At 45.0% G+C, this 13091-nt stretch overlaps 1 protein-coding gene across 1 annotated transcript in view; it reads left to right on the plus strand.

Moving 5' to 3' along the window:
• Positions 1–7388, plus strand: part of GRIA3 (glutamate ionotropic receptor AMPA type subunit 3) — a 144790-nt gene extending 137402 nt beyond the window's left edge. The window contains exons 15-16 of the mRNA XM_030448850.1: positions 5944–6191; positions 7136–7388. Of these exons, the coding sequence (XP_030304710.1) occupies positions 5944–6189 (246 nt within the window). The 3' untranslated portion in view covers positions 6190–6191; positions 7136–7388. The remainder of the gene's footprint in view (positions 1–5943; positions 6192–7135) is intronic.
• Positions 7389–13091: the final 5703 nt, after the last annotated feature.

Below are 13091 nucleotides of genomic sequence, written 5' to 3' on the forward strand. Positions count from 1 at the left end.
GGAGACTGACATTCAACATGTGCTGCTGACATTTGGCAAGAAAGATCCCATGATCCAAACATCCAGTTCTGCACCTCTGTCAGGATCTGGGCCAAAGCTGTGCCTGACTCTTGGATGTTAAAGTGAACAAGGCTGGGGAACAAGCAACTGGAAAACGAACCAGCAGCCAGGCTTGTTTTCCATTTTCCACTATATTTGCATAACTCAGGAATCTGGGAGCTGAGGAGTCCCTCCTGCAGCAGCTGTTGTTGCATCCCCATGGGTGAAGGGCTGGACCAGGGCTGCAGAGGCATCACACCTTCACCCACCATCAGGTCACTCCAATCCTTCTGCACAAGGGAGCATCTTGCCTATCAAGAAGTCTAAGGATTAATATCCTGGAAGCAGATAAAATTGTTCCTGAGGAATTTGATCAAATGAGCTGCATTTTGGTCTCCCAACTGTGGAGCACAAACAAATGCCTTTTCTAGCACATGGAGAGGGCTTTGTGGCTCAGGTACATGCTGGTCATCCCAGTGTCCTGGAGAGCAGCACAGCAGAGCCAGGGGAGGCCAGGAGAAAAACCTCCAGGTTGTGTGTGCTGGTGGGATGGAATGGGATGGGATGGGATGGGATGAGGTGGGCTAGGGCAGGGAGGGACAGGCTCCTGCTCTGACTTTACTCCCCAGTCCTGGCACAACTTTACATCTGGTCCCACCTCCTGCAGCCCCCAGGAGAGGCTCAGTGGAGGTGACACCCAGTGGGTGGCTCCTCAGTGCTCCTCCTCCTGTCCTGCTCTGCCTGCTCAGTCAAGCAGATGGAGCAAACCTCCTCCTTCCTACCCACTGAAGTATTGCTGTACCTCACCTGACAAATAGGGCCATGACAAACTATAGTGGAAGCCTAGGTTTAGGCAAATTCCCATCTGTTTAGTTAAGATAATTTTAGTTTACTACTTCTTTTTTTTTTCCTTTCTTGGCAGTTGCGTGTGCACAATTAACTGCAATCTTGGCTTTAAAAAAAAAAATAAAGCACCCTAATTAGCATGTTAAGCTTCCTCATTTCCCAATACTGTATAATGTTGTGAAAGCTAATCTATAATGTATTGGGTGTTATGCAAATTTTCTGTGCTCCATATGGGGTTTATAAAGGCATGCAAATTAAAAATAGTGTTCAGAATAGGACTGGGGGGAGGGGAAAATTTGCACAATAAAATACGCAGATAGGAGAAAAGGTGTTTATAACCTTCTCCCTATTGTTTGTGTATTCTCAGCTGCACTGTGCTTCTCAAAGCAGAGAGATGTATTTCATAAAATCTCTCCAAACTGGATAGTTTTTAAGTTACATTTAAAACAAGAGCAATGATCCACACAACTCTTACTGCTGGGGTTTGTCACGGGTGGGCAAAGGCCCTCGGCTTCCACTGACTCATTGCAATCATGCAAGGTTCCTTGGAGCCTTTTTTCCTGGTGATACCCTTCCCACCAGCTGACACCCCCTTCCCAACCCAGATGCCCAGGAGGGTCCATGGGGGTGGCTTGGCCAGGACCTGGCTGGTCCCTGTCCCCATGAACCACCTGGCATCAACCTGCAGCTTTTGCAGTGTCTGTGGAGCAGGCTTTGAGCTCATTGATATTTTATAGGTGGATGCAAACGTTGCAGCTGTCTTTTTATGATGCTGCTGACTCCTGGTGGAGGGGCTCTGTGCCTGCTGCCAGAGCCCAGCCAGAAAATCTGTCCTGTCCTGTCCCGTGAGCCTTGTCACTGCCACTCATCAGCTGTGTCCAGCTGAGTGCATACAGCCTCTCCTGATTGATACTTAATTAGATTACAGCTGCTGCTTAAAAATAGCCATTTCACAAAAATAAAATCTTGGCTGGTGTCAAGCTGAGCCTTTTGAGGAGCAGGAGGAGTGTTGCTGCCTCTGCCTGGCCAGCCAAGAAGCTCTGCCAGCATCACTGCATCCAGGGACCAGTGGTTCTTCCCACCTCAGTGGCTTTTTCCTGGTTTACCCTCCGTGCTGGCCTCAGTGTCACCACTCCAGGCCACCCTGGTGCAGTGGGGCATTCAGCTCAGGAGTTTTTGAACACGTGCATTTTGTTCATGGACTCCCATGACCTGCTTGGGCTCAGCTGAGTGCAGCCTCTCCCCTGCTCCATGGGTTGGGGGGGGGGCACCTCCTGCCCATTCTCCTCCCAAAGGGCACATGGCACCTCCCAGGGCAGCACATTTCAGTATCAGCCACCATCAAGTCTCAGCTTCTCAGCAGAGCAGGGAATGAGGCTTTTCTCCCCCAGCTTCTTTTCTGCAATATCCATCTGCCCCAGGCAGAGCAGGGCTCAGCTGCTCCTTCTGCTCCAGGGCTGGGAGCCCTCTCAGCCTGTGCATAATTCCCCAAATGCTGCTATGTTAGTAAGCTTGTAATGAAGGTGTTTTGTACAGATTGTGCTGCTCTTTCTCCTGGGTTTCTCCCACTCTGCAGAGAGTCAGGATCTGTGGGCAGGGCTGGGAGAGAGGCAGAGAGCAGCAAGAGGCAGAGGGGAGGGTGGCAGTGGGGCCCCATGGGCTGAGCTCCTGCATCTCCTTTGCTGAGAGCAGGTGTGGATGGACCCACAGGAGGGCAAGCTGGAGGGCGTGCTGAAGGGCAACCATGCATGTGTCTGCCAGGTGCTATTCCATGCCAAGTGGCATGGCTTCTCTGAGGATAAGGACCCATCCCTTTCCTCCCACCCACTGCCAAGCATGGCCATGGAGCAAGGATCAAAGATGTCCAAGCAAGAGCAGGACCTGATGTCCCTCATCCAGGGAGGCCACCTCATGGAAATCCTCCAGGTGCCACACAAGGAGGAAATGGAGATGACAAAACCCAGTAGAGGCCTCCTCCAGTGCTGCTTGCCCACTGGGAAGGGACGGGTGAGCTCAGGTCCCCCAGTCTCATGGGTTCCAAAGTCAGAGCTTCCTTCATCCAGCCAACATTTCCCCCCCTCCTGGACCCTTGCAGATGGTGCTTCTGTGTTCACTAATTCCATTCATGAAGCTCTTCATTTGCTTATTTTCTTCTGCAGCTCCCTGGAGCTGGGGATGCAGCAGCTCTGGGGCAGAGCAGCTGGAGAAACCACAGCCCTGGAGAAACACCCATGGGGGGCTGACAAAACCCCCTCTCCATGGCACCCCAGGGGGCTTTTTGCTTTGCAGACACACACACACACCACACACACACACACACAGCCCAGGTGGAGGGGCCCAGAGATGCAAAAAAACCCACAAAAACTCAAACCACCTTCTTTTGATTGTGCCCAAAGGAGCCAAATCTCTGCTGTCTGTTAGTGCAATACCAGGGGTCCTGCTGGATCAAACCCCCCTTGAAGCTACTGTGAGGGGCTGTGGCTGTTCCAAAGTGGGGAATTGGACTTTTTTTCTTTCTTCTGCCTTCATTAACAGTGAGTGCCGATTACTCAAAGCGATATGGGCAGGACTGGTGATGTAGCATTGCTCTAGAGTTAACTTACGGGGATGAGCCAGTTGCCTGCAGTGTAAAAAATACTTTGTGGCCAGGAACCCTGCTTTATCGCTTTGTATAGTTTTAAAGTAGTTTAAAAGATTGAATAACATAAAATAACATAATATAATGTTATTTATGTTATTTCCACGTGAAGAACTCCCTGTAAACCTTGCAGTATTGAAACTCAGTGAACAAGGCATCTTAGACAAGCTGAAAAACAAATGGTGGTACGATAAGGGTGAATGTGGAGCCAAGGACTCCGGAAGTAAGGTCAGTTCCTGAAGGTCTTTTTGTACTGATTAGCAATCACATTTTGACCCTCTGTCTGTTTATACCAAGAATGACTTTCACAAGTTGATATTTACACTTTGAAGGTTGAAAGAATAGAAACAATAATTAAGTCTCTGAACGTGACAGCGTTTCTCTTTTAAGCAGTAACAGACTGTAGGTGTAAGTATGTTTTACTATTTGAGTATCTTGCTAGAAGAAGCCCCCAGAGCCTCCCAACCTTCATTTAAATGTGCAAGTTTCAGCACAGCCAATGTGTATTATTCAGGCCAGCATCTTTTCTTATTTTTGGTTTTATTGAGGAAAAAAACCATTTTTTGTTTCAAAATTGTGACTCTCTACCTGTCAGTTTAGGAAACAGTCACATGCTTGCTAAGGGTGGACAATTCCAGGACAAAAATGTCCCTCTTTTTCTATTTCCAAATTCAGTTTGAAACTGGTTTGATTAAAAAAAAAATAAATCTAGAGGCACTGTTGGTAACTCATTACATAAATATTGTATATTCTTTTTTTGTTCTTCTTTGAACCACTTTGCTGCTGTGCTGCCCTGTCCCACACCAGCCTGGGCCTCCTGCACCTCCTCCTGTAGATGCAGGTGGATGTCTGGATATCCCACTGGATATCCCACTACTGAGATGACAGCTGGATCAGCCTGGTAGCTTCATGCCTAAATTGCAGGAAATATTTATTTATGCTGTTCAGTTATAAGAAAAAAAAAAAAAAAAGAAAGGAAAAAAAGAAAGGGTTTTTTTTGTTTTGTTTTAAAATGCTTATACAACTATTGAGAAGAAAAATACTGGGCTTGTTGGAGTCAAGGACATTTTCAAAGGCAGCAGGAGGAGGAGAAATCCAGCTCCAGCTGAAATCAGTCTCAGCTGAGTGCCCAACTCCCTGGTGCCTCTGGAAGTGCTCTCTGTAATCATTCAAACAGAAAACTATAATTTGGAAGCACCCTTTCAGTGTTGGAGGACAATTTCAAGTTCCAGCCAAGTCAATAATAAATATTCATTGATTTCAGCTGGACTGGAAGTTGCTTAGGGCACAACCCTATAGCTCTTGGGTGAGATAAATTTGGGATGAGGGGTCATCTGAATGCACAGCAGGTGCAGGAGGAAAGTGTGACTGAAAAGAAGTGCAAATGAGTGAGAAGTTTAGCTCAAGTGGAAGGAATCCTGCTTGTTACAACTGCTCTGTCCAAACTGCTTGTGGAACTCACAGACACTTCCAAGGTAGATCTGTTTTATTCTGACTGGATGCTGAAGTTTTCTCACTTTAAACCAAGACTCATCAGCAAGGGTCTTCCCTGGGCACAACCCCTCCCTGCCAGATGCTCTCTTTTCCCCACATCCATTTGGGCTGGCACAGGGTGACAGCTCGCCCTGGGATCCTGCCTGCATCCATCCCTGCAGCCAGCCAGCTGGACAGCACAGCAGCAAAAGGGTTCCAGTTCAAATCTGATTACAGTTCTGGTTTTAAAAATGCAGATCTTCTCCCTCAGCTGGCATGTACTGGCACTGAAGGAGGATAAACCCCAGCCAGCATTTTTATTTTTATTTTCCAGGAACTCATCCCCCTCAATCACCCAAGGTGTTAGTTTAGCTTAGGGCTCTGCTGCTTGACCTTAAAGTAACTGACCATTTCCTTGGGTGTTGTGGTTTTTTGTTCCCTAATTCTTGGAAGAAAGGTAGATAAGTTTAGCAGCAGCACAATAATTTTATCTACGTTCACTAAAACCAAGTGTGTAGTGGGGTTTTTTTTCTTCTTCTAGTTTGATAGTGGCCCTCTGTAAAACCCACTGTTTTACACAGCCACATCTTCCCCCAGCAGACCTTCCCCAGGGTGCCTCTGCCACCAGAGATGCTTGGCCCTAGACAGGTTTCCTCTGGGATGCCAAAGTCAGTGGCCAAAAAAAAAAAAAAAGTCTCGTCACCATGGAGTCAGCCAGGGGTTTTCCCACCAAAAGCAGAGAAGAAAAGAGGCAGAGAAGTCACTGCTATGCAGCCCCAGGCTGCTGGGGATGGGGGGACCACAGTGGTCCAGGAATGGGACTGTGGATGCTGTGAGTGCAGTAACTCCAGCGAGGATTAAGTACAAAGTAGAGTTTGTCTGTCTGTCTGTCTGTCTGTCTGCCTGCTCCTCTCAGCAAAACTAACCTCAGGGCTCATTTCTCTTAGGACAAGACGAGTGCTCTGAGCCTGAGCAACGTTGCTGGGGTTTTCTATATCCTTGTTGGAGGCCTGGGGTTGGCCATGATGGTGGCACTGATCGAGTTCTGCTACAAGTCTCGGGCCGAGTCTAAGCGAATGAAACTCACCAAGAACACGCAGAACTTCAAACCTGCCCCTGCCACCAACACCCAGAATTATGCTACCTACAGAGAAGGCTACAACGTGTATGGCACAGAAAGTGTGAAAATCTAGGGGTATGGTGACAGGGCAGGAGCTCAAACCCTCTGGGGTTTCCTCTCTTCCCTCTCCCTCTTCCTGTCCCTCTCCCTCTCCCTCTCCTCCTCTTTTTCTCTCTTCTCTTTCTCTTTCTTTTTCTCTTTCTCTGTCTTCCTCCTCCTCCTCCTCCTCTTCTCCTCCTCCTCCTCCTCCTCCTCCTTCTCCTCCTCCTCTTCCTCTTCCTCTTCCTCTTCCTCTTCCTCTTCCTCTTCCTCTTCCTCTTCCTCTTCCTCTTCCTCTTCCTCTTCCTCCTCCTCCTCCTCCTCCTCCTCCTCCTCCTCCTCCTCCTCCTCTTCTCCTCCTCCTCCTCCTCCTTCTCCTCCTCCTCTTCCTCTTCCTCTTCCTCTTCCTCTTCCTCTTCCTCTTCCTCCTCCTCTTCCTCTCCCTCTCTCTTCTCATCTGTGTGATATTTTGCCACATGCCTCAGCAGACTGGTGCAAAGGGGCTTTTAAAGCATCCCCTGGTGCCAGTCTCTGGGGCTGAAGGATTTAGGTTTCCTCCTCAGCAGCAATAAGCTCAGTCCCAACCACACTCACTGCCTGCAGGCTGAGGCCAGTGACTCCTCTCTCCAGTGTTTTGCTGCTTAAGTGCTTACAAAAGTATCTGATTAACTGCTTTTAAAACTCCTGTAATCAGAATTCACATCTCTCTTGGCAGTGACCACTTCCCTTTTAGTTTTTAAGCTATGAACAGCTCAGGTAAGTGCTTTTAGGAAGTCTCAAAACCCAATTTACAATAGAACAAAAAAAATCTGTGCTAGAAATCATGCTTTCTAAGCATGAAAAGTAGAGCAAATTGCTGAGAAATTACTCTGGGAAAAAGCTTGGTTAGCCCATCACCCACAGACTGTGCCTCTCCCCTGGGTGAGCTGCCCTGCCCCTCGCTGCTGAGCAGTGATGAAATGTTTCTGGTTTTGTTCCAGATCCTCACCCTGACAGCACGCAAGAGGAGAAGCAGCAGAGAATGTGGCTACTTCATGGATTTGGACCACCTGAGCCAGTCATACTCTCTCTGAGGTGTCAGGCATGACACGCAATGATGATGGTGCAATGTACTTTTAATCGGAAAAACTGCTATTTTTTTTCCTTCAGTGCCTTATGGAAGACTCTGAGACTCACAACAATGCAAACCATCACCGAAATATTCTTGCTTTGCTTGAAAGAAGAAAAAGAAGAAGAAAAAAAAAAAAAGGAAAAAAAAAAAGAGAGAGGAAACAGTAAAAGGAAGAGAAGGAAAAGAGAGAAAAAAAGGAAAAAAGAGGAAAAAAAGGAAAGTAAGAAAAATAAAAGAAAAAGCAAAGCAAATGGAAAAGAAAAGAAAAGAAAAGAAAAGAAAGAAAAGAAAAGAAAAGAAAAGAAAGGAAAAAGAGAAAGGAAAAAGAAAAGAAGAAAAGAAAAGAAAAGAAAAGAAAAGAAAAGAAAGAAAAGAAAAGAAAAGAAAAGAAAAGAAAAGAAAAGAAAAGAAAAGAAAAGAAAAGAAAAGAAAAAAAGAAAAGAAAAGAAAAGAAAAGGAGAAAAGTAAAAGAAGAGAAAAGAAAAAGAAAAGAAAAGAGAAAAGGGAAGAAAAGTGAAAAGAAAAAAGAAAAGGAAAGAAGAGAAAAAAGAGAAAAGAGAAAAGAAAAAAGAAAAGAAAAGAAAAGAAAGAAAAGAAAAGAAAAGAAAAGAAAAGAAAAGAAAAGAAAAGAAAAGAAAAGAAAAAAGAGAAAGAAGAAAAGGAGATAAAGACAAGGAAAGGACTGATAAGAAGATATTAGTATGTGAAAAAAATTCTTGTATAAAAAAAATCAGTGCAACAAAAGCCATTCTTTGATACCACTGCACAGTAAATGAACTTGTGTCCTGAAAGCAAACTGCAGCCGGTTTCATCAGCCACCCAGATCCTATCAAATTATGAAACTCCTCCTGACACAAAGCCTCAGAAATCTGCTGCGTGCAAACCCAGACTGGCCTCTCACTGCTTGTATCAGCTGATGTCGAGATGTTTCAGTATTTACTTACTGGTGGTGTGATTTATTTGGTTTTGTATTATTTTTTTTTTTTTATTTTTCCAAGCCACTTTAAACTCTCCAGCTAATTTGAGCAATTCTGCAGAGCAGTAAAAGGTGGGCCACCTGAAGAAGAGAATTTGTGCATTAAAAAAAACCAGTTAAGGTCAATGACTGTGAATCTGTAAATCCAAAAGAAAGTAAGTTGTGGAACTGCATGTCTTGCTTCCAGATCAGTAAATTAATTTCATGACAAAGTAGGTAAAGTGTGGGCAGAAAATACTGCATTCCTTTTTCTTTTTTTCTATCATCAGGCATACCTACAGGTGCTTTATTAACATAACTCTGTGTGTGGTTTTTTTTTAAAAAAAAACAAAAAAAAAAGCTACTTGCTGTTTAGGTTCAGACCATATATCTCTTCTCATGCTGTGCATCTGCATTTTAATTCACAGTTTAATATCAAGCAAGGAGGCAAGAGAAGCACAGGTTAGTTTTTTCCCAGGCCTGCTTCTGCTTCACCCCAAGTCTTTCAGCACTGTGCTCAGATAAAGCTTCTTGGTCATTTTACAACAGAAGTAAGGAAAGAGGATAATAAAATCAAATTAGAGCTGCAGTTCCAGAGTAATATTAAGTGATCCAACATGACTCCTGCTAGTACTGTTATATTATATCAGCTCCTGCCAACTCTTATTTCGTGGCTGCTGCTGAGAGGACCCCAAGCTACAGGCAGGGGCTCGCTCGTGCTGACATCCAAGGCTTAGACAGCAGCAGTGTTTCAGCCTTGAACCTCTGCCTGGAAAGTATTTAACTTCATCTTTAAAAAAAAAAAAAAATTAAAAAAAAAAATTAAAAAAAAAAGTGCAAAAGACAAAAAAAAAAAAAGCAAACATATTGTCAATCACACGGGAAATGTTCAATGGGATATCTGCATACTAATTACCTCTAATCGACAATATGTATTTTCTGTAGTTTACTATAGAGTTTTATTTCATCAGTAACATACAAGGAAAAAAGAAACTCATTTAAACCAGTCTGACCCTTAGGCATTTAGTTTGCTGATGATAGATTTGAACTTTGAATAGGATTTAAAAACAAAAATGAAAAAAAAAAAGGTTATACGGGGAAAGTCTTGTTGAAATAAGTATTTCCAACAAAATGTAATATAAAATAATTTTAAAAGCTCATAGGAGAATAATTTATTGTTCGAGTTTTTAACAAGATATTGACAAAAAAAAAAATTGTTGGTTTGTTTTCATTTTCTTTTCATGAAACTGTGAGGGGGTTTTTTCAACTTCTGAATGCCATCACGTCCCCATCAAGGGCGAGCTAAAGCTGTGAGGTTATGAGTTGTATTTAAAACAAACATTTTTCTTAAAAGCTGTATAAAAGATGTATGTTTATCAAATCAATTTTTAAGAGTGGAGGCTTCACACCAGTGAAGGGAGTTTGGTAAATGGTTCAATATTTTTTAAACTTGCATGTAAAGCTAAAACAAAACGTGTTGAGTGCTTACCAGTTCCAGCTACCAACTTCAAGCTATCGGAAGTTCGGCAGTAGTCTCACTATTATTTGTTTTGGTATTATTATTTTTTTTCATTTGTTTTGCTTTGGGGGAATTTTGAGGTTCTTTCCTTCCTTTCTTTCCTCTTTTTTTTTTTTTTTTTTTTTTTTTTTTTTTTAATTTTAATTGTTTGTTTGTAACTTAAGTTCCTATTTTTGGTCGTTGAAACTGCACTTCAGTGAGCAGAAAACTTGCCAAGCAAACTAATGGCTGTAAAAGCATAAACTGCATGTGTGGGCATCAATTACTGAGCCTCATTTTAATGAGGTGTTGTACAAAGAGTTTTAATACATTTTGTAAATAAAACTGTAAAGAAAAAAAAAAAAAAAACAACAAACCAAGAGTACACTGATCTTGTCACCAGAGCAGAGGGAGTCCCTACCTGCTGCTGTCCCCTTGGCCAGGCAAGTTTTTATCCATTTGGGATGCCTCAAAACTAAAAATTGGGTGTGGGTGATGGATAGCTCAGGCTGCAGAGGTATCACTGATGCTGCTCCCACCGTGCTGAAGGATGGGGACCATGCTGCATATTTCAGTTTTAGTAGCCTGCAAAGAAACTATTTTTTTTCTCTGTGAGTGAAGTTGGTTGGTTTTGACAGCACCAAAGGGGAAAAGGAGCAGGGGAAAGCCCCAGGACTGCAGGTTTGGGTAAGTGGATCCCTCAAGTGCTGACTATACTGATGTATTTTCCTGCAGTTCCCATATTTTCAGCAAACAAACAAAAAACCCACATACAAACAGCTTCACCCAACATTGCAGCTGATCTAAGTTATTGAGCTTACCTCATCCACAGTTTGGTTTTTAAAAGTCACCACAAGCTGAACCCTGGGAAGTAACCATGGTGTTAAGCACCCAGTGTGCACCCAAATCACCCCCCAATAGGGGCAGCCCCTCCTGGGGTCCCCCTGACCCAACCAGCTGGTGGTCCCCATCAAAAAGTAGCTCCCATTAGGCTTCTTTGGGGTTCATCATGGGTGACACTCCCCTGAAAGTGCCCAGAGTAGTGGGAGATGTCACTGGTATGGCTGGGAATGGGAAGAGCATCTCCTGAAAAAGAAAAACCCAACAGGGAAGGTCCTAGGCAGGTAGTGCCACAGCAGAGCAGGTGGCCATGGGACCTGGGCAACCAGTTTGGTACCTGCTGGCCAAAGCAGACCCTGAAACCCAATAAGAGTTGGGGAGTGTCCCCAGGGTGGTGTGGGGACCTTGCAGAGGTCAGCATGAACTCCCTGATGGGTCCTTGGCCATGGAGCTGCTGAGCCTGACCCCACTCCCTGCAGTGCTTCTTGAATGGGGAGCACAGAGGCAACTCCAAAACAAGCTCAGGAACAAGACAAGGGGGGAGAGAATAAGCAGCAACTATTTTACCCTAATCCACACTGTGATCCTGAAGGTTTTGGGTTGTTTTGGTGTTCCTGGGCTCCAGCCTTTCGTGCCCAGGCTCAGTGACATGGGCCTCCCTTAGCTCAGCCCTCTGCTGAAACAAGTCTATTTAGATGTAAAGAGCCCACACAACAAATACAAGGAGGCAAAAAAAAAACAACCCAAAACCAAAAAAACAAAACAAAAAACCCACTATTTTGTCCTTCAACCTTCCTTTCACTCCCAAGATCCAGTCCAACACAGGGGGGCTGTACCCTTCTCCTTCTCCCCCCACACCACCATGGGGGTGAGCACTGCTCCCTTCCCATCTATCTGCCAAAACCTGCCCCTGTGAGCAGGGTTCCCTGTACCCCCTGTGCCCCCTGAGCCCCAGCCCCCAGCTGGGGGGTGTGAGGGACATGGCCATGGCAGCCTCAAAGCCCCTCTTATAGGGTGACACTGAGCAAAAAAAATACAGGGCTCAGTTCTGCTGCTCAACCCCTGTCTACTGAAGAAGCTGATGGGTGCTGGGGGGTGAAACCCTACAGCTGCACCCAGTGAGCTGGGATGGGGTGGGGACCAGCCTCACCTGGAGCAGTGGCAATGAGGAGAAGGTGCAGGAGCCATCCCGGGGCTGGCTGTGCCCTGGAGTGTCTGGGTGGGCATGGGGAGCCCAAACCTGGACTTGGCTACAGACACAGAAGCTCAGAGCCCTAGGACAAATGCTCCAACATAGTCACAGAATCAGCAAGGTTGGAAAAGACCTTTAAGATCATTGAGTCCAACTGCCCACCCTACAACCCCTAAACACCATCCCCTGTAGCTCTACATCTGCCCATCTTCTGAACACCTCCAGGGATGGTGCCCCCCACCACCTCCCTGGGCAGCCTGTTCCGATGCTTCACCACTTTTTTTTCCTGGTATCTACCCCAAACCTCCCTGCTCTCCTTCTCTCTCTTGCTATATGATCCATGTGTGTGTATATATACCCATACAGACACATAACATGCCCCAAAGCTGCTCTACCTCTAGATTTCTGGGGCAAAATAATAGAAAGCAAAGATCAGAGTCATTAATCCAGTTGCCACCAGTGGGAGCAAAAGGACTTCCACAGTGGTCAGGTTTACTCCTAAAAAGCCCAAAGCCATAGCAGCCTCTCCTCACAGCAAAGAGCACAGCTGACAACAAAATAAACCAAGAACAGGGCTGTGACACAACCCCCACTGTATTAATATGGCACAGTTTTCCTTCCAAGGCTTTGTGCAAAGTGCTGCAACGTATTTTTTAAAAAAATAATTACTATTTATGGTTATTAAAATAATAAGTCATGGTTATTAAAATTAAATTACAAAATTTCATTGGTGCTCATATTCATCATCTCAGTCTGGAAAACTGACTCTATTTTCCAGGCAGCAATATATAAACAAGCTCCAGATAATGATAGCTCTATACAATTAAACTAAAGGATTTAAGTACAGAGATAATATTTTCATGGATATTATAAATTTCAAAGTAATATTAACTGAGAACATAATATATTTAATATTGGTATCAGGGAAAGCAGTGCCAGCAGCAGAGCCCACATTCCCCAGTGCCCCCCACAGCTCCCTGGCTGTGGGAAAGGCCCAGGCTGGCATCACACGTGGGCTAACACTGGTCAGGTCAGGGCAACCATATCTCACCCAGCCCTGGAGCCCCAAGTATTTATTTATTGCATTTTTCCCAACACTGGAGTGTTAGCCCTGAATTAGTTATGATGGCTATGGATGACAGGATATTCCACAGAGCAAAAGGACAACAAGGTCCCACTCCACAGCAACTTGAGGAGCAGGGAAGGCACCAAAAGTGATGGAACATGGGGCAGGGAGCAAGCAAACACCAGAGGCTTTCCAAGCAGCACCTCACCTCATGCTCAGGAAGAGACTGCTGCCCCTCCAAGCAAGCAGGAGGCAGAACTGACACCTGAAGGTG

This window comes from Calypte anna, chromosome 4, assembly GCF_003957555.1.
Source record: "Calypte anna isolate BGI_N300 chromosome 4, bCalAnn1_v1.p, whole genome shotgun sequence".
Taxonomy (NCBI): domain Eukaryota; kingdom Metazoa; phylum Chordata; class Aves; order Apodiformes; family Trochilidae; genus Calypte; species Calypte anna.